Source organism: Thermobia domestica, chromosome 8 (assembly GCF_964235325.1).
Source record: "Thermobia domestica chromosome 8, izTheDome1.hap1.1, whole genome shotgun sequence".
Lineage (NCBI taxonomy): Eukaryota > Metazoa > Arthropoda > Insecta > Zygentoma > Lepismatidae > Thermobia > Thermobia domestica.
In genome coordinates this window covers 17,595,462-17,614,720 of record NC_137461.1, presented here as the reverse complement: position 1 = coordinate 17,614,720, position 19,259 = coordinate 17,595,462, and the positions used below count along the sequence as shown (strand labels likewise).

Below are 19,259 nucleotides of genomic sequence, written 5' to 3'. Positions count from 1 at the left end.
ACTGCATTCAAATCTCCCATTAGAATTATGCATGCACCCTTCTTCTCCCTATCTATAATTTCTTCTATTTTCTCATAATTTTCCTCTACTTCTTCATTTGCATGAGAAGTCGTCGGTGCATATGTCTGTATCACTACTAGATCCTTCATTTTTCCTTTCCAGTAGCCAAGTTGGCGGAAATCATAGTGATTGGTACGGCAACTTGGACATTAGTCCCAGGCGTGGTCAGAGTGACTTTAACGGCTGGGATACTGCGGGGTGGAAGGCAACGGGAAACCACCACTCTATTTTCCCTAGTTTGCTGGCAGCAAAAAGAGAACATATGAACAATGGTCTTTCGCAGGTCAAAATGTAGTTCCGGAGGTAAAATATCCCCCCCATTCGGATCTCCGGGAGGGGGATGGCTTGGGAAGGACTATTGGACGAGAAAGTAACAATGGGGGGGAAGACAGACAGAGAAAGAAAGACAAGGAAGAGCGTTTAAGCTAGAAGAATAAAAATTGTACTAACCTTTTCGTATTCCTAGAAGACTGAAATATTAAGTTCTTCAGCAAGTTGATATCTGCAAAATTCTTCGATATTTTTTTTAGTCTGTTTTTCTTAATTATGGGCACTGTAACTAGTGCTTTCGATTTCTTAGGAACTTCTTCCATATTAAGTATTTCAGTCCGATTACGGAAGACTTCCTTGTCTTCAGTAGTTCAGGTGAAGTAGGTTTGGTTTCTGTAAATTTGTACTCTTTATGTTTCGAACAAATTTATCATAAATAAGAGAGAAATTTCACTATTAATTTTATTGATATTAAGATCATTACGAGAGCGGTATCTCATTAATAGTATAACGTACTACAGGCGAATAATCCGTTATTTATTTATTTATTTATTTCTTCTTTGATAAAATATAGTATTACAGTATATGCTTAAATTATTTCATATTTGTGCAACAACGCGTCCAGTTTTTCAGCAAAATAAACATGCCTATGTAAACTGAGTGAAGTATTTGACCTTCTTCTAAGTAACTTAAAACTCAGTAACTAAGTAAACTTGGGACAATAAAAGTAACAGCTTAGCTGTCCCTACAAACACAAAACTGTTGTTGTTCTGAATATAGTGGAAAATCTTTGAACTGCCTTCAAAAACTTTGTTGATGCTTTTCTTTCCATCACCTGTAATTTATTATTTTTCCTTCTTCTTGTTGCAGAAGAAAAAGTGAATGTGAATGCTGTGTGCGAGGAATTTCGAACATGTCGGGAAGAGTAAAATCACGGCAGGCAGCCAACCCAATGGACCATGCAACGCTTACCATCAACGAAAGGATTCTGAGAGAGTGCCACAATCTTTACACTGATCCAGACAAAGGTAAGCGAACTGGGAAATGGAATAAGTATCAATATGTTCATATGTTTATTAGTAGTAAGTTAGTCGTAGGGTCATTATAAAAAAATAGGTGTTTCTTTTATATAGCTATTCCGTAAATTTAAGGGGTAGGACCTTGTAGTATTATATATGAACATTTAAATATGTGAGTTCTTGGACGTCGGTGCTCATCGTTCATCGAAAGACTGACCAAAGGAACATGACCGGCTCTTGCAATCATTTCACGTGGGTAAATACATAGGTACACTCATGTCCAAAATGATTGTCGCATACCGTCAAATGGGGTGAATAGAAACACATTTTTGGCTATATGAGAATATAAGTCTGTTAATGTTAAAGATTTCGCGTATCAGATTATTCCAAAAGAAAGGTCTTAATATGCTAATGAATTTCAGTAAACGTCATATTAATTTATCAACTCCACTTTTCTTCACCTTGATTTTTCTTAATGTTTCTATTCACCCCTACCCATGGGGTGAATAGAAACAATTACTTTATTTTCATTGTTGTTTCTTTTATATATTGGAAAGGTAAAAAACAAACAGCGTATTTGTTGAAACGAACTATTTATTTGATACCTGCAAGATATTAGTTCAATAAGACCAGTATTACATAAGTTACAAACTTATAAAACAATACAATGCACAATATAGGTATAAACGACCATATAGTTTTGATGATATTTGAATAAGATTTAAACCACTGAAATCATCAGGGAAACTTATCATGAGTTGAGTTGATTTTGAGATTTACGTCCCATTCAGCAGCGAGGCTATATGAGACGTGGACCTACTGTTTTAACGTAGAATCAGAACTACATGAGCTCCCGCCGGGAATCGAACCCGGGTCTCCCACGCCAAAGGCGCGTACGCTAACCGCTTAGCCACGAAGGGGCCCGAAAGTTATCATATACTTAAAGCGCGCTGACGAACTCCTAATAAAACCCAACAGTTTCGTTCTGAAAACTTCATTGTTTATGTGCTCTCTTATAAAACACTCCCACATATGCATCATGTTCCCATTTTCGCACTTGGGTGCTGAATAGTCTCATCGAGTTTTAGCTTCTCATTTTACCACAGCAAAATCACCAGCTTTAGAAAACCATCATCTAGTTCGTGATCGTCTAAAATGTCTTCTGGAGTGTTGTCTTTCTCCTCTTCCGACAATACAAAGGTAGGTTGAGTTTCGTTGTGATTTGATGAAAATGTATCATTTTCAGAAAACAAACCAAAACTCTTACCAGAAACATCTATTCGTACTCTCTTCTTCCCTTATTTAATTTTTTCATCTTCTCTCATGCTCCTGAGAAGATCCATAAGGGAACGGTTTACAGCCTGAGATGACTTTTGCTGTTCTGTTTCTTCTCGTTCATTGTCTTTTCTTGGCAACATCCTCAGTATTTGGTCTCGACAAAGGGGAAAAATTCCACACTTTTCAAATCCAGCCCTGATATTTTCCTCCTTCAGTTTCACACTTTTTTTTCAGAAGACTTGGAAATTTGTTCTTAGAGATGGTTGATACATTCCTATCAGGTCCTTTTTTCTGCTCCTCAAGAATTTTCCACTCCTTGAGGAATTTCAAGAATTTCCCAAGAAGTGTTTCTATTCACCCCACTAATTAAAAATCATAACAATAACCCAGTAAAGTTAAATTTTGATTAAAAATAATTTACAAAAGGAAAACTTTTACTATGAACGTCAGTAAATGAAACAACAAACTACAAAATAGGCATATGTTCAAATGCAACAAATATGAAAATGTCATACTTACCAAGAAAGTTTAAGGAGCGCTAAAATACCGTGTAAGATTTCAGTAACACATTAATGCTACTGCCGTCTACCTCAGTGTTCCCAACTCAGTAGAACATTTTGTCTCTGCCCTGGACACTTTAGCCGTATAAGACTATGTTAAGAAATTTCAGTTTTCTTGATTAATTTATCGTCCAGATAAATCCAAAACTAATCTGGGAGTTTTGTTTCTATTCACCCCCATGTTTCTATTCACCCCATTTGACGGTATCCATAACTGTCTTCTTATAAGAATATAATTTGATAACGATTTTGCAGAGTACTTTTAATACTTATACTATGAGTATAAACGGGTAAATGTATATTTGTGGTAAATTTCATAGGAAAAGAATTATAAATACGAAAATTAGAATGAGTAAAATAAAATGTTTGTAAATGGACAAAAACGTTTTATTTTCGTTTTATTGTTCCTATTTACTGCTCTTTTGACATGAAATTTGCCACATACATGTCTATGCCGTTTATACACATACTAACATTATAAGAAATACCGGGTGAATTCGTTATCAAATTATATTCCTACAACAACATATTTAAAGAAATGCGACAATAATTTTGGACATGAGTGTACATAAGGTCAGTCAGTTATATACGTAATTCTAATTCTGACTTACATTGCTTGCTTTCAATAATTTTGAGTGCCTTATAACAGTCATTAGCAGGACTCCAAAAAATTTTCTTCTGACCTAGAATTCAGTTGCGGAAATCAGGCACCCCAATATAAATTTCCGTTTGATACATAAACCTACATTCTTTTATCTTAGATTATAGTTATTGATATAGAAGGTACATTTAGAATACTAACGTTTTATGATTCTGAAATTTCGCCTCCCGCTTCACATCCAACTCAATACTTGAAGAGGAGTCTTTCTTCCCCACCGGCATACTAAAATAATTCGTCAGTCAAGATTGCTTCAGATCTTTTTTTTTTAATTTAATTTTTTTTTATATAAAGTGTTTGATGCCGCACCTTTCATGGTTAATCTGGAAGCAGCAGAATTTTGCTATTTCTCAAGCAAAAATACAGACACACACAACTAGAGATGGAAGGGCTCGAAAAAAAAAAAAAAAATCAGTCTTTTTTTTTTTTTGTTGTTGGAAAAAAGTGTTTTTTCTGCTTCGCTTTTTTGCTTGGGAAATTTTGAGCTTTTTTCAAAATTGTGCTTTAAATTGATAAAAGAGACTTTGTTTCGTTTTTCTACAACACAAAGCTCATTTACTTAGTGGTTGTTGCAGATAATAATATAAAACCTCTAAAATGAACCGTGAATTTCGAAAAGTTTTTTTTTTTTTTTTTTTTAAATTCTTAACATATTTACATTATGAATTCCAAAGGATTAACCAATATATACAGGGTGTTTCAAAACAACACCGACAACGTTTGGGAGGTGATTCCTGACACCAAGATAAGACGAAAAGTTTAGACCAACCTGGGTGCACAAATGCTTCCTTTCGGAGTTACAGGCTGCCGAAAACTTGAAAAAATGAAATTTAAAGGTCTATAGCTCCAAAACTATGGGATCTACCGCAGTCGGGTCAAGAGTTCATTTAGGAACTAATATGTGCACTATCCAAAAATACATGTCTCAAAATTATAAGGTACGCAACAATTTTTATAGAGTCAGTTTGGCTACGGCATATAATTTGAAGTACTCACCAACTACTTTTATAAAAATCGTTGCGAAAGTACTGCAGGATTCTGAAATATGGATATTTGGATAGGGTACCTACTAGTTTCTAAGTGAAGTCTTGACCCGACTACGGTAGGTCCCATAGTATTAGAGTTATGGACGTTTAAAATTCATTTTTTTTTTTTTCACGTTTTCGGCAGCCTGTAACTCCGAAAGGAAGCATTTGTGCATCCAGGTTAGGTTGGTCTATACTTTTCGTCTTATCTTGGTGTCAGGAATCACCTCCCAAACGTTGTCAGTGTTGTTTTGAAACACTCTGTACTGTATAATATTTTTTTTTTTACCTCTTATATACAAAAGTGAGTACTTTTTTTTTTTTTTAAATATGCACAAATAACTAGCAAAATTGTATGTAGTATTTTTACTTCAAAATAACACACACCCTCTTTTTCAAATAAAATAAAGAAAAACATGAAAGAAATACATTTATATAATACTCTTTTCGTTTCGGATGGTTCTGTACATTCTTGAAATTTTTCAGGTAAGTTTTAATTGTCATATACATGGTATGAATATTTCGAACAAATTTTTCATTGATTGATCATATATGTGATAATCTGTTACCACCAATCAGGTGCTTCGAATTCGCAAAATCGGTAATGTTCCTAATTCTGTAATGCACTGACTGTTCCTTAAGTTTGTTCAGAATCGGGAAAGTACCGAATTTTCTGTTCATGAAACATATGCGAAATAGACTGTTCATCTGAGCGTGTGGTTTCCTAAGCTCTAGAATATATAACCACTATCACGTTTTACCCAGTCCTGAAGGTTTCTAAATTTTTAACAAGAGGAATTCAACATATCGTTGCAAAAGTTTTTTTTTTTTTAATACAAAAAAGAAAAACTATTAAATACATTTAAGAAGAGTGGAAAGAAAGGAGTCAATTCACAAGAAAGGAGACAAAATTGATTGATTGTAAAAATTATCGAGGCATTTCTCTTAACATTCTAGTAACAAGATTGATTCCATACGCAGATGAAATTATTGGAGATTATCAGTGTAGATTTAGGCGAAATCGATCAAATATCGACTAGATATTTACCATTCGACAAATACTCGAAAAAAATCGGAATATATTACCCAGTACATCAACTATTTATTGATTTAGAAAGGCTTACGACTCGGTTAGGAGGGAAACATTGTACAACATTCTTACAGAATTCGGAATATCAAAAAAGCTAGTTTGGTAATTAAATTGTGTTTAAATGAATTCCAGAGTTAAATCCGAGTATAAAAATGCGAGATTCCACATCGAGAATAGTCTGAAACAAGCAGATGCGTTATCGTAATTATAATTCAGCTTTGTTCCGGAGTATGCTATAAGGAAAATCAAAAGTGGAAGAACGCAGATTGAAAATATTTCAGAATAAAATCCTGAGACGAATATTCGGACCCAAGAGAAACGGGATTGGGAAATGACGGACTTCATAACGAGGAACTACATAATTTATATGGTCTATCAAACATCGTTAGGGTCATCTAGTCTAGGAGGCTCAGGGGGGCAGGTCATGTAGCCAGAAAGAAAGAAAGTAGGAACGCTTTCAAAGTCTTAACTGGAAGACCAATCGGAAAACCTTCATTAGGAAGACCTAGGCGCAGATGGGAGGACAATATTAAGATGGATCTCGCAGAAATAGGAATACAGTGTAGAAACTGGATCGAATTGGGTAAGGATAGAAGTCAATGGAGAGCTTTTGTGAACGCAGTATTGAACCTTCGGATTCCATAGGCCATAGGGTTAAACACAACTGCACAAGAAACATGAGTGAGTGGCTAGCTTTTGCGCTTCTATCGGGAAGTCCGGGATTCAACCCGTCATTCGATCATTTTGACAAAAGGTTTTATTAATTCCATCTGTGAATGTAGAGATAGTACGTGTACTGTGAATTTTGGCCGATTTCCTTTCTTATTGTTTTAAAATAGTTGTTATTACTAATTACCAGCAGTGATGGGTTTATTACTAATTACCAGCAGTGGTGGATTTGCGAAGGGGGTTAGGGTGGGGATGTCTTTCGAATTGAAGCCTGCACTCCGAAATTACGGAATGTCTAAAACAAGTTAAATGTAATGCCTTTACTCATAAACTTCAAGCTCTCCTCAAATAGAAATGGAATGTTTGAAATTAAACATTAATAAGAAAAAAAAAAAATACTTTTCTAAATCCGTCACTGATTATCAGTATAAAATGGTCTTCAAGATTGTGTCCGAAAAATTATTGCTGAATATACAAACGAAACGAAATATTTGTTATGCCTGTACTCACAAACTTCAAGCTCCTCCCAAATAAAAATTAGGAATTTTTAGAAAAACTAAACATTAATCAGCGGAACACCTCTCAAAATACGTTTCTAAATCCGCTCCTGATTATTTGTATAAATTTGTATTCAGAGTTGTATCCGGAAGATTATTGCTAAACCCTACAGTATAAAATAAATGTGCAACTACGCTCTGACGGATATATTGAAAAAACGTAAGTTTAACTATGTACTAAAAGGTAGAGTACTAAGCTCGAAGAAATGAAACACGGATGACTAAAAATGAGATGATCTAGAGGAGAAAAAAATGTCGGTAACTCAAAAGTTAAAGTTTAATAGCCTCTTAAATTGCCCTCAAATACTACACACTTTGTTTACTTCAGTTCATAAAACATGTGCTCCATCCATCATAATGGTGAATTCCAGAGCGAAATATGGCATTTAGGTCATGAAACTATAGAGTATACTTTAAGAGAGCTATTTAGATAAAAAAAAAAAATCATGAAAATGAAAAAAAGCCAAAATTCCCGTTTTGCCGCAAAAAGCTATCAATTCAAAAATGCCGTTTTTTTTGCATCTCTACGACAAAGCATATACATATATTTGAACTTGAAGTTCAAGGTAAAGGTCCCTGCACTTTTCTTAAGAATAAATGGCTTCCGTTAGAATTTTAAATGTGCTGTTTATTGATTCTCTTCATGTATCTGAACATAAATCGTAATGTTCGGACCACTAAACAACCACCAGTGAATCCTTATTAAGACAGCTCGCGCCAAATGAACTTTGTGATGGACAAACACCTTGTGCGTGGGTTTTCTCGGAGTCCTCCCATATCCTCCCATTTTCTTCATTCCACCATTTCATTCATTTCTGATCATTACCGTGTCCTTTTAGCCTAGCCGGCATAATCATGGGACGTAAAACTTAGATTTCATTTCATTTTTTCCCTTATTAAGGTCTTAAATAGGGTTTTCTACCAGCCAATTTGTATAATTTCAATATGATCAAATTTAATAAAATGTCAGAGACAAATCACAAAACCAGTGAAGTTTGTTTAACATACTTAAATAATAATAAAAATAGATTGATAATTAAATTATTAGATTATTGGGAAATCCAAAGATAAATTTTAATACATTTGAGTCCAGAAGTTATCTCTATAGAAAAACGACAGACGAATGAAGGGAGGGGACCGATGCCGATCTGCGGAATCGAATGTTTGAGAAAGAGATACCCAGGGATTATGGTGAGCTTATTGACTCATAAACACAGCAAATGGCAACTGCAAGACATTAATAAATTTGGACACTATCTTACCCAAACCTACCGATTGCTGTCAAAATTATTTCGGTTGGGTTTTTGGACATTAGGTCTAGGCTAGAAGGACTGGAACGGTTGGAGCCAAACTTGCTGTATCCATAGCTATCAAAACCAGAGAAATAAATTTATCTATTTACATACACAAAGGGGAACACGAAGTATACTCCATAATGTATGTTGTAATAAAACAAAACTTGTAGAATTTAGTCTCCACGAAGCTTTAAAAAATAACGTATTTTTTTCTATTTTTCTTTTCTTATTTCACGAGAGTAGGGAGGATATGTTCTCCATGTAATACCATGGTTGAGCTGTTGGATGTAGCATAGAATGGAGAGGATGACTGGAATCAACTTGCAGGACCCATAGTTCTTCGTTCTACAATTAAATAATACTAATCTTAATGAACTTACTTATTTACATATACAAGGATTATTATAAATGATTGGAGCGATTTCACAGCTCTATAATAACTGTATTACTGTTGCGGCAATTTTTTTCACACACATAGAAAAACTCAAAAAGTTTTCGTTAACAATTACATATATTTGATATGTGCACCCTTAGTGATTTGACAGACAAGCCGAAAATCAAGTTCTTCCATACGCGGCGCAGCATGTCCCTATAAATGAGTTCAAAAGCATTGTTGATGCGGGCTCGCAGTTCTGGCAGGTTTGCTGGTATAAGAGGTGTAAACACTAAATCTTTCACATAACCCCCCCCCACACACACACACATAAATAAATGTCTACGCATTTGATTGGGTCGATAGAGCGTGGAAGCCGTGCTATGAAATGCTTTCTCGGCGCCTCTCGCCATCTTCCTTACTGCTCTCTCGCGAATACCGCTACCGGACTCGCGGATGGTTGATGGAAGTCGGGAAGAGGAAGGTCTAGTAGACGTCTTCCTCCACTTGAGGAGGATGTGCACCCACCCGGCCTACTGTTGTGTGCGTCCAGTGTTTGCGTTGTCCGGCGTATTGAGTCTTTGAAATATATATATATATATATATATATATATATATATATATATATATATATATATATATAATTGCAAAACTAGAAATTATAAAAAAAGATAAAAATAAAAAAAAATCCGCACGTTTTTGTTTTTTGTTCTTTCTGGACTGGTAGGGATCTATCTTTTTGTTGGCCAGGTTTCTTTCCTTTTGTTTTACTTCTTCCTTTTCCGGGGCCACGCGTTTCTGTCGACGGGAATGGTTTGTTGCACTCCCATTCTCCTTGACCGCGTCTGCCTCACGCTGATCCTAAGGTTGTGGGTGTGCCGAGAGGATTGCCAGGGGGTAGCGTAAAGTTCTCCCCGCTAGCGCCCCGGTGTGTGTTCACACCTCTTTTTTTCTATATAGATGTTCAATTAAAAACTATATCATATGTGTACCAAAATTATTAAAACGGGACCAGGCTCACCCTCTCGTAAAAAGCCCAAATGTAGCGAGAATGAGACAAACACTCCAGATGTTGATAATGTAGAAAAGACAAGTATCGCGACACCCGTCGTAAGATATCTTGTAATTAAAGATGCTGATAGTGCCAATGCTGAACCCAACCGTCCGAATGGTATCAAGTGCTTGTCCCCTTTCGTCATCCATAAAGTTACTACTTACAATGCTGGGCAGGTGAAAAATATTAAAAAATTGCGAAATGCACTTGACTGGTGGAAACCGTTGATGAGCAGCAAACAGCGAAGCTACGTAAATTGACTGCAATTGGACCAGTGAACGTTACAGTGGAACCTCATCGTCTACTGAACGTCTCTCGCGGCGTCATATCTTGTTGGGACCTTCTCAATGCCAGAGAGAAGAAGATTAAATCGGAGCTTGCAGATCAACACGTTGTAGACGTAGCTCGAATTAAAAGTAAGAAGTCAGGTGAACTTGTTGCTACACAGATTCTTACTTTCAGTTTGCCCACGCTTCCCGAATACGTCATGGCTGGTTATTACCGACTTAAAATCCGTCCGTATCAGAATTGGCTGGTTTAAACCTTGGTTTAAACCACCTGTTTAAAAAAAAAAAAAAAAAAAATGTCCGTAAAAGTGTAAGTGTTCGTAAAATCTTGATAAACATACATTTGTGGGTTATCATGTTTCACTCCCATATATTATTCGTATTATATTCAGACCTAAATTCATTCAGTACTCAAAGAGATTATGCTACAAAAGCAACTTTTGTTTTTTTTATAAGTTTATGAATGTTTCTTTTGTGATTTCTTTATAGTTTGTTATTATTGTTATGCAATTGCAATCAAAGGAAAATTCTAAATATTGTTTCGTTTTAATAATGTTTACTATTGGTAAAATACATCGAAGTACCGAATTTTTTTTTTTTGGGGGGGGTCATACAAACCCCACCAGAGGCATTTATTGAAATCAGAAATATCTTTGGTATCTATTTATGTATAAATGGGTCAGAACCAAAGTTGACTCAGATTAATTCGTATCTTTATTCACTTTTCTTGCTGATATGCAAATTAGTCGTTGCATTTCTTTAACTTGGACTAATAAAACTCGTAGTAAACTAACTTGGACTAAATTAGTTCTTCTGTACTCTGCAATATTTTGAAATTGTCCATATGTAATTCTGTATAATGGTTTCATTTGTGCAACTGTTTTTTTTTTCCCCTTCTGAAATGGCTCTTGACAATTATATTAACAAGTATGTAAAGATCAGTACAACGTATTTTTTATGAGGAGTTCTTTGTGAGTGATTTGGCAGACATATCGCCAGTTAATCCCGGTTTCGAGTTCAAATAGAAGACAATTTCTCTTGTATGTAAGCCGAGAAGCGGTTTGGATTTCGTTTTAATCTTATGTAACCCCTTCCAGCATAACCCGGTTGTTGTATATTAACACCAGGGTTGGCTGGTTTAAACCAAGGTGGTTTAAACAAACAAACAAAACAAAACAAGACAAAAAAATAAATAAATAAATAAAAATGCTTTAAATCGTGTGAACTTAATGGTGACGTTTCCACATACCAAACCATCCGCATTACATTTATCTACTTTTCACCTTTTAATCAAGGGGTCCCGTGTTCAATTCTTGGTTGAACCACAACCCATCATTCAAGTGTAAGCCAAGTAGCGATTCGAGGTGTCCCAGTAAGCGAAAGTGTTCTCCGTGATAACCGTGGTATTTCATAAGAATGTTAAGCCTAAACATACGAAATGAAACCAAATTATACATTTCTACTTGAATGAATGCCTATTGTTTTATAAAGAAGCCAAGGTTGCTTAAATATATTGATAGAAATTGGCAAAATTTTTCAACTGCCTACGTAGCTTCCAACATCAACTTGGATTTCACTTTGTTTTAATTTCATTGAATGATATTTACGTACCAAATTTGTAATTTAATACCTCAGTTTTAGCGTAGTGATTACGATATGTTAATCTTAAAATTTTACATACAAATACATTTAAAGTAATAACAGGATTTTCCCAATGGCTAAGGCGGGAGTTTCCCGATTTATATATAATTCTACTTCTGTAATTGTTTATCCTTTTGTCCTTTTGAAATGACTCTTGACAGTTATATTAACAAGTACGCCTATGTAAAGATTAGTACAACGTATTTTTATCAGGAGTCCTTCGTGAGTGAGTCGGCAATCGCATTTGTGACCAATTAGTCCCGGTTTCGTGTCCAAAAGGACAATTTCTCTTGGATGTAAGTCGAGGAGCCGTTTGGATTCTGCTTTAATCTTATGTGACCCCTTCCAGCATAACCTTGTTGTTGCATAATAACACCAAGGCGAAACAAACTAATTTCTGTCCATATCTAATATAAATACATAGAGTAAATTATTTAAACCAAAAAAACCGGGTTTAAACAAAAAACCTGGTTTTTTGTTTTTTTCAATAAAAACCATGGTTTTCCCCAACCCTGCTCCGTACATTCCCAGTCCCATGCGCTGCTTTAAATGTCAACATTTCGGGCACACCAGCACGACGTGTAATACGAGTGCTGCTCTTTGTGCGAATTGTGTCCAGGGTAGTCATGGTGCGGAACGCTGTACAGCGACCAAGCCATTTTGTGTTAATTGCAAGGGAGAGCATTCTGCTTGGTCTCGGCACTGTCCAGCCATTGAACAGGAGAAACGTATCCGGGAGTTAATGGTTGTCGAAAAAATCTCTACTGCTGATGCTAAGCATCGTTTAAAACGAAGCATTCCATCTTCGCTTTCTGTGCCGTTTGCTACGGTTGCAGCTACTTCTTGGAAATATGTTGCAACCCAGACGCATGACGTTTCCACCCATACGGACCTTGTCCCTGAGAATCGTTCTCCTCCAAAGACCCCAGTTGCCTTGACAAGCGAACCTATGAAAACGCCCCGTGTTTCTGTTAGTGGTGGTCTTCGGCGTACTCCTCCCCTTCGCCGATCATCCTATATCTCTGGCCTTAAACTTAGCCAGCATATCCGCCGGCTCAAGTATACGGTTCTCTCTCCGAAGAGACGAAATCTACCCCAGTTCGCAAGCCACCTACAGCTTCTCTGAAAGCTGACATGGTGGAAGACGAATTGATGGATACCGAGTGGACTGTGATTGGTCCCCGAGGGAATGTTCGCTTAAAACGTTGATCTCTTGTATTATGGCGCTTCTTCAATGGAACCTTAACGGCTTTTGTAGTCACGTTGAGGAATTGAAACAACTTCTCTTTGACCACTCACCTCTCGTCTGTTTGCAGGAAACACATTTTACGTCGACTCAGTCTTCCCTCCTTTCTGGCTATACTACATATCAATGTGATAAACCAGATGCTTGGTCGCGCTGCTGGCGGCGTGGCCATATATGTCTCCAATACTCTTTATTCTCGTGAGACTTACATCGTTTCTCGGCTGCAAGCAGTGGCGGTGCGAGTATGCTTCCCTCGCCCGGTTACCATTTGTTCCTTATACATTCCTAATTCAGAAGTCTTTACCGCCGCTGATCTGCTTCAGCTCTTCCATCAATTTGTGCCGCCAGTCTTGCTTGTTGGAAATCTTAATGCTTATCATCGTCTGTGGAGCTCTGTACGCACTGAAGACCGTGGCCGTCAGGTAACGAACTTTCTTGAGGAGAGTGGCTTGCTCATCCTTAATGATGGCAGTCCTACTCATTTCTCCACGGCACACATTCCTGTATCGACCTCTCCATGTGAAGCGCTGGTCTGATGACGTCCTTCACATGGAGAGTGCATCCCGATCTTTGTGGCAGTGGTCACTTTCCGTTGGTTGTTGAAGGTCTCCCTGTTCCTCCTCATTTTCCCCCCGCCGCTTCAATCTGAAGCGTGCTGACTGGCGTAAATTCTATGAGCTCAGTGAGTTTCATTGTCGTGATGATTTCCCTGTAGCTGTTGTGGCTGAGGCTTTTGAGCAAACTATCCTTGATGCTGCTCATGGTTCCATTCCAGAATGCGGTGGCGACGTTTCCCGCCGGCGTGTTTCCTGGTGGTCTGCGGAACTCCGTGAGGCTATCCAGGCTCGTCGGCTTGCTCTTGCCACTTTTACTCGTCATCCGACTGCCGAATAACTTCAGCAGTTCCGCATTCTGCGTGCTCGGGCTCGACGTCTCGTAAAAATCTCGAAGTGCCAAAGCTGGAAGAATTACGTTTCGTCACTCAGTAGTGGCATGCATATGTCTATTGTATGGCGTTGGGTTCTCTTCCTAAACGACTATGCTTCTTCACTTCCTGTGTCAGCTTTAAATGTGAATGGTGTTCTAGAGACCAATCCCTCAGAGATCGCTAACATATTGGGCCACCACTTTGCCTCTGAGTCGACTCACTACCCATCAGCATTTGCTCGTTCACGCTCTCGACTAGGACGAAACCGGTTCAACTTCCGTACCGCCAGCCGTGAGGATTATAACGCTCCTTTCACGCTTGTTAAGGTGGATTCTGCTCTCCGCGAATCGTCCAATACTGCTCCAGGGCTTGACCGTGTTTCGTACGATATGTTGCGCAACCTCTCCCGCGATCCTCAGTTTGCATCATTGCAGCTGTATAATCGCCTCTGGGTTGAGGAGTTTTTTCCACCTACTTGGTGTGAGGCCCTGGTTCTTCCCATCTTGAAGCCAGAAAAAGTCGCAACTAGCTCCACGAGCTACAGACCTATTGCTCTCACGAGCTGTGTCTGTAAGCTGCTAGAGCGAATGGTCAACAAGCGCCTGGTGTGGTATTTGGAATCGCATTGCCTTTTGAGCAAGTTTCGAAGTGGATTTCGTCGTTTCTGTTCAACTATTGACAATCTCGCTTATCTCTAGAGTCAAATTCAGGACGCCTTTCTCAACGGAGAACATGTTGTTGGTATATTTTTCGATTTAGAAAAGGCGTACGACACCACTTAGCGTTACGGTATCTTAAAACAGTTATATGACTGGGGTCTTCGTGGGCATATGGGAAAATTTATTACGAATTTTCTTCACGGCCGACATTTTAGAGTGCGTGTGGGATCTAGTCTCTCAGAGCGCTTTGTGCAAGAAAATAATGTTACACAAGACAGTGTCCTTAGTGTCACGTTGTTTGGTGTCACCGTCAACAGCGGTCTTTCGCAGATCTAGGCTCCTGTGTCTGGTCTGCTTTATGTTGACCTTGCCATTTTCTGTTGCTCCCGCCACCTTCGTGGCATTACTCGCCAGCATCAACTGACTCTTAATCGTATTGTTTGCTCGTCGAACGAGACGGGATTTCGCTTTTCCACCGAGAAATCCCAATGTGTTCACTTTTGCCGGCAGCGTACTTGCCTTGACCCGGACTTGTATCTTGATGGCACCCATTTGTCTTTCGTTGATACTGTCCGTTTCTTGGGTCTGGTCTTTGGCCGTCGCTTGTCGTGGGCATCACATATTCGGAATCTTAAGTACTCTTGTCTTCGAGCTCTGAATCTCCTTCTTGTCCTTTCCCACCGCACATGGGGTGCTGATCGTACTGTTTTGCTTCGTTTGTACCGTAGTCTAATTCGGTCCAAGTTAGACTATGGCTGTATTGGCTATGGATCTGCTCGTGAATCTCTGTTGCGACAACTTGATACAGTGCATCACCTGTGTATTCGGATTGCTACTGGCGCTTACCGTACTAGTCCCGTTGTCAGTCTCTGTGTTGACCCTACTGAACTTTCCTTAGCGTATCGTCGCAGGAGACTTCTTAATTATTCTGCGCATGTGCGCTGTATTCCAGACCAACCTTGTAGGAGCGCTATGCTGCAGTCCTCGGTCAACACGTCCATGGTACATCCGGGCGTATGAGAGTTTCCTCGCTGACGATTTCGTGTGGCCCCCTCTCGTTGGTTCACTTTTGTGCTGTTCCACCATGGCTGCTTTGCCTACCTCGCCATGATTGTCTGTACATTCGAAACTAGCTACTAGTTCCCAGGTGTACCAGCAGGAATTTGCTGCACTGTTAGATCAGTGTCCCGATTTTAATGTTCTTTACGGACGGTTCTAAGGATGGAAATTCTGTAGGCTGTGCCTTTGTCAACGATAAGAGCAGCTCAGAATTCCATTTGCATCGCCTGTGTTCCGTGTTTACTGCTGAATTAATTGCACTTAAGCTTACCTTGAACCATGCTCTCACGCTTTCTTTACGCCGTGTGCTTGTTTTGCACCGATTCTCAGAGCGTGGTTCTGAGTCTACAGAATTTGTTCAGTACGCATCCTATCGTGCAAGACATTCTTGTGAGATGCCATCAATTGCAGCAACAGGGTTGTGTCGTCGTTGTGTGCTGGGTGCCGGGTCATGTCGGCATCCGGGGAAACGAACATGCTGACACAGCTGCCAAGAACACCGCTTTGGCCGGGGTTGCACTGGAGCATAGCGTTTCTTGCTCCGATCTTCAAAACCATTTCTATACTCTGATGCGCTCTTACTGGCAAGCGGATTGGAACCAGGCACTTGAGAATAAATTACACGCAGTTAAGCCGCTCCTAGGAGAGTGGCGTACGTCGTCTTCTTCCCGTCGTCGAGATTAAGTGCTGCTGGCGCGTCTGCGTATCGAACACTCTCATCTGACGCATAGTTATTTGTTGCGTGGATTACACCGTCCGTATTGTGAGGAGTGTATAGTCTCCTTGACTATTCAGCATATTCTTGTTGATGTCTTGAATACTCAGATCTCAAAGAACGTTACGAACTGCCTTGTCTCCTTATCCGTGCTTTAGGGGATGATCGTGATGTTGTTAGCCTGGTACTTCAGTTCGTATCTGATATTGGGGTTGCTCACGTTCTCTGAGCTGTTTTAGTCTATCGTGATTGTTTTATCGCTGCTAAATTTTTATATTTTCACTCATTTTTTGTTTCTTTTTCTGTATATTGTTATTGTTATAAATTTTACCTTATTTATTCTTTTATCTTCCACTTGAGCTTTTTATTTTTTTCTTTTCATTTAGCAGCTGTTTGTTCATTTGAACTGTATTCGTTTAGCATGTAATTGTTTTTATCTTGCAGTCCTGAGCAACGTTGTTCATCGTGACGGGGACATATAACCTCGTTGCTGACGTCCCCATTCATCCCCCTACTCATTCATTCATTCATTCCATACATCAAATGAAAGAGTTGGCCGAGGTGGCTCAGTGGTAGAGCGTTCATCTCTGGTGCACGGGGTTCCTGGTTCGATCCCAGGTCGCGCCAAGTGAACTTTGTGGTGGACAAACACCGGGTGCATGGGTTTCCTCGAGGCTCTCCCATTTTCATTTCTCATCATCTCCTTTAGCCTAGCGGACATAACCGTGGGACGTAAAACTCGGAGATTTCATTTTTTCAAATGAAAGAGCAACTCAAACAGTTTTCAATGTGAGCACCATTCGTCACATGGCACACATCGAGTCGACAGGTGAGGGATATGTCACAAAACTCATTGGGAATTATGCAGAGTCGTTTTGAAGTCTGATTAACGCCATACTACGGTGTTGACTAACGGATGGTTATCACAATTGTATTCAGAGTCTCTGATTAGGATGTAGAATTTGACGAAGTTAATCACATGTGACTAATTAATCAAGAGCAGAGGCTAATCTTTTATCCACGGTTTAGCGTGCGACCCAACATTTCGGATTTCGTAATTCATCTATTTTCATTTTTAAAGATTACGCATGTGCTCATTTACTTTTCCGTAGTTGCCACATTTATTTTTCTCACCTGATGCATTCCGTTATATAAGTTAATCATACCCAAATCATCATTTTAGTTTACTCAAAGTAGACTCTGAATACAATTGGGTGCACCTTCCGTAGTAAAAAGTATGCTTACTAACTAGTCTATGACTAACCATCGACTAACCACCATTCTCTCTGAATACCGCCCATTGAATCTAGAGAAGTCTCGTTGCAACTGTACCATCTCGTGGGGATTTGGTAACCCTCAGATGTGAATATTATGGATGTTCACATCGCCACTTAGGTAAAATGTCGATTCATCACAAAAAAAGACATGGTTCAGAAATTCTTCATCGTCATCCAGTAACATTTCATTCGCAAAGTTGGCACAAAGACTGTAGTTTATAGGCTTTAGACCTTGTAGCAACTACAAACGATAAGGACATAGCATCTCCTTAAAATTCTTCACACAGACGATTGTACTGTAACTGCATATTCAATTTTTTGTAAAATGTAAAACACAAAAGTTTCCTTTCACTAATTGCTATCTTTAGTACTAGCGCTTTCTAATGGCAGACAGAGAAAACAGCGCATGCGTGCGTACAATACTGTTTAAATTGCTCTTTCATTTGATGTAGTATTTTTAATTGTAAGGTATCGAGTAGTTATATTAAATGCTACAAAGCCTTATTACGTTTTCCGATATTCGTTTTGAAACGCCCTGAGGAGCGCGGTGGCTCAGTGCTAGAGCGTTCACCTCCGGTGCTTGGGGTCCCTGGTTCGATCCCATCTCGCGCTGTGTGGACTTTGTGGTGGACAAACACCGTGCTCGTGGGTTTCCCCGGGGTTCTCCCATTTCCTCCCACTTTCTTTATTCCACCATTTCATTCATTTCTCATCATCACCGTGTCCTTTAGCCTAACTGGCATAAACTTGGGACGTAAAACTTAAAGATTTCATTTTTTGAACCGCACTGTACAATGAATTGGCTCACATCAGTAAAGCTTCACTCGTCTCGTCTCGTTTTGACACTTTATCGACCCCTTATCTATCTATTAAAATGCTACAAAAGCAATAAAAACGCCAGAGCTCCAACCTCTTAACTTTTGATTTCAAAACCTTTGATTTACGGTTATTTGTGATTTCACCTTTAATAAAGACAAATATTTTAAAGTATGTGTACTGTAAATAAATAATTTAAATGGATCTTTTTCATAAAGTTTATCTTTTTAATATTATTGTTCAAAGCCTTTGTATTTTAATAAATCTTCTCCAAAATCGATTCAAATGAATTGTGCTCCTATCTTTGCAGTTCTTTTAAACTATACGTTTCTGGACGTTTATATGTTTGTGACCAGTCCTTTCGATAATGAGATGTCGGAAACTACAGGCTCTAGAAAGATGACGTTTTCACTGATCAATTTCAAATTTTGCGTAAATTGTCCAGTTCTAACTGAATATTTAAAAATCATGGCTATTATTTCTTTATTGCATTTTTACGGTTACACTGGAAGTGTTGAAATTTAAGAAAAACTAAAGCATCATATCCTACGCATTATACATCCCAACACCACCTGATTGTATGCAGGGGTTACATATCTCTCAGGCGTTTGTTTCATGTCCAAATTATAATGAAAATGAAGGATCACCATTTCTCCAGTATAAGCTGAATCTTTATTGTTTGGGGTGTTTTGCCTAATGAACACCACATATCACTGACATTAT

At 38.5% G+C, this 19,259-nt stretch overlaps 1 protein-coding gene across 3 annotated transcripts in view; it reads left to right on the top strand.

Moving 5' to 3' along the window:
* LOC145692726 (sarcalumenin-like) overlaps nt 1–19,259 on the top strand; it is a 173,549-nt gene that overhangs the window by 5,830 nt on the left and 148,460 nt on the right. For all 3 annotated transcript variants that reach the window (XM_081768153.1, XM_081768151.1, XM_081768152.1), the window contains exon 2: nt 1,201–1,358. In XM_081768153.1, the coding sequence (XP_081624279.1) occupies nt 1,244–1,358 (115 nt within the window). In that variant the 5' untranslated portion in view covers nt 1,201–1,243. The remainder of the gene's footprint in view (nt 1–1,200; nt 1,359–19,259) is intronic.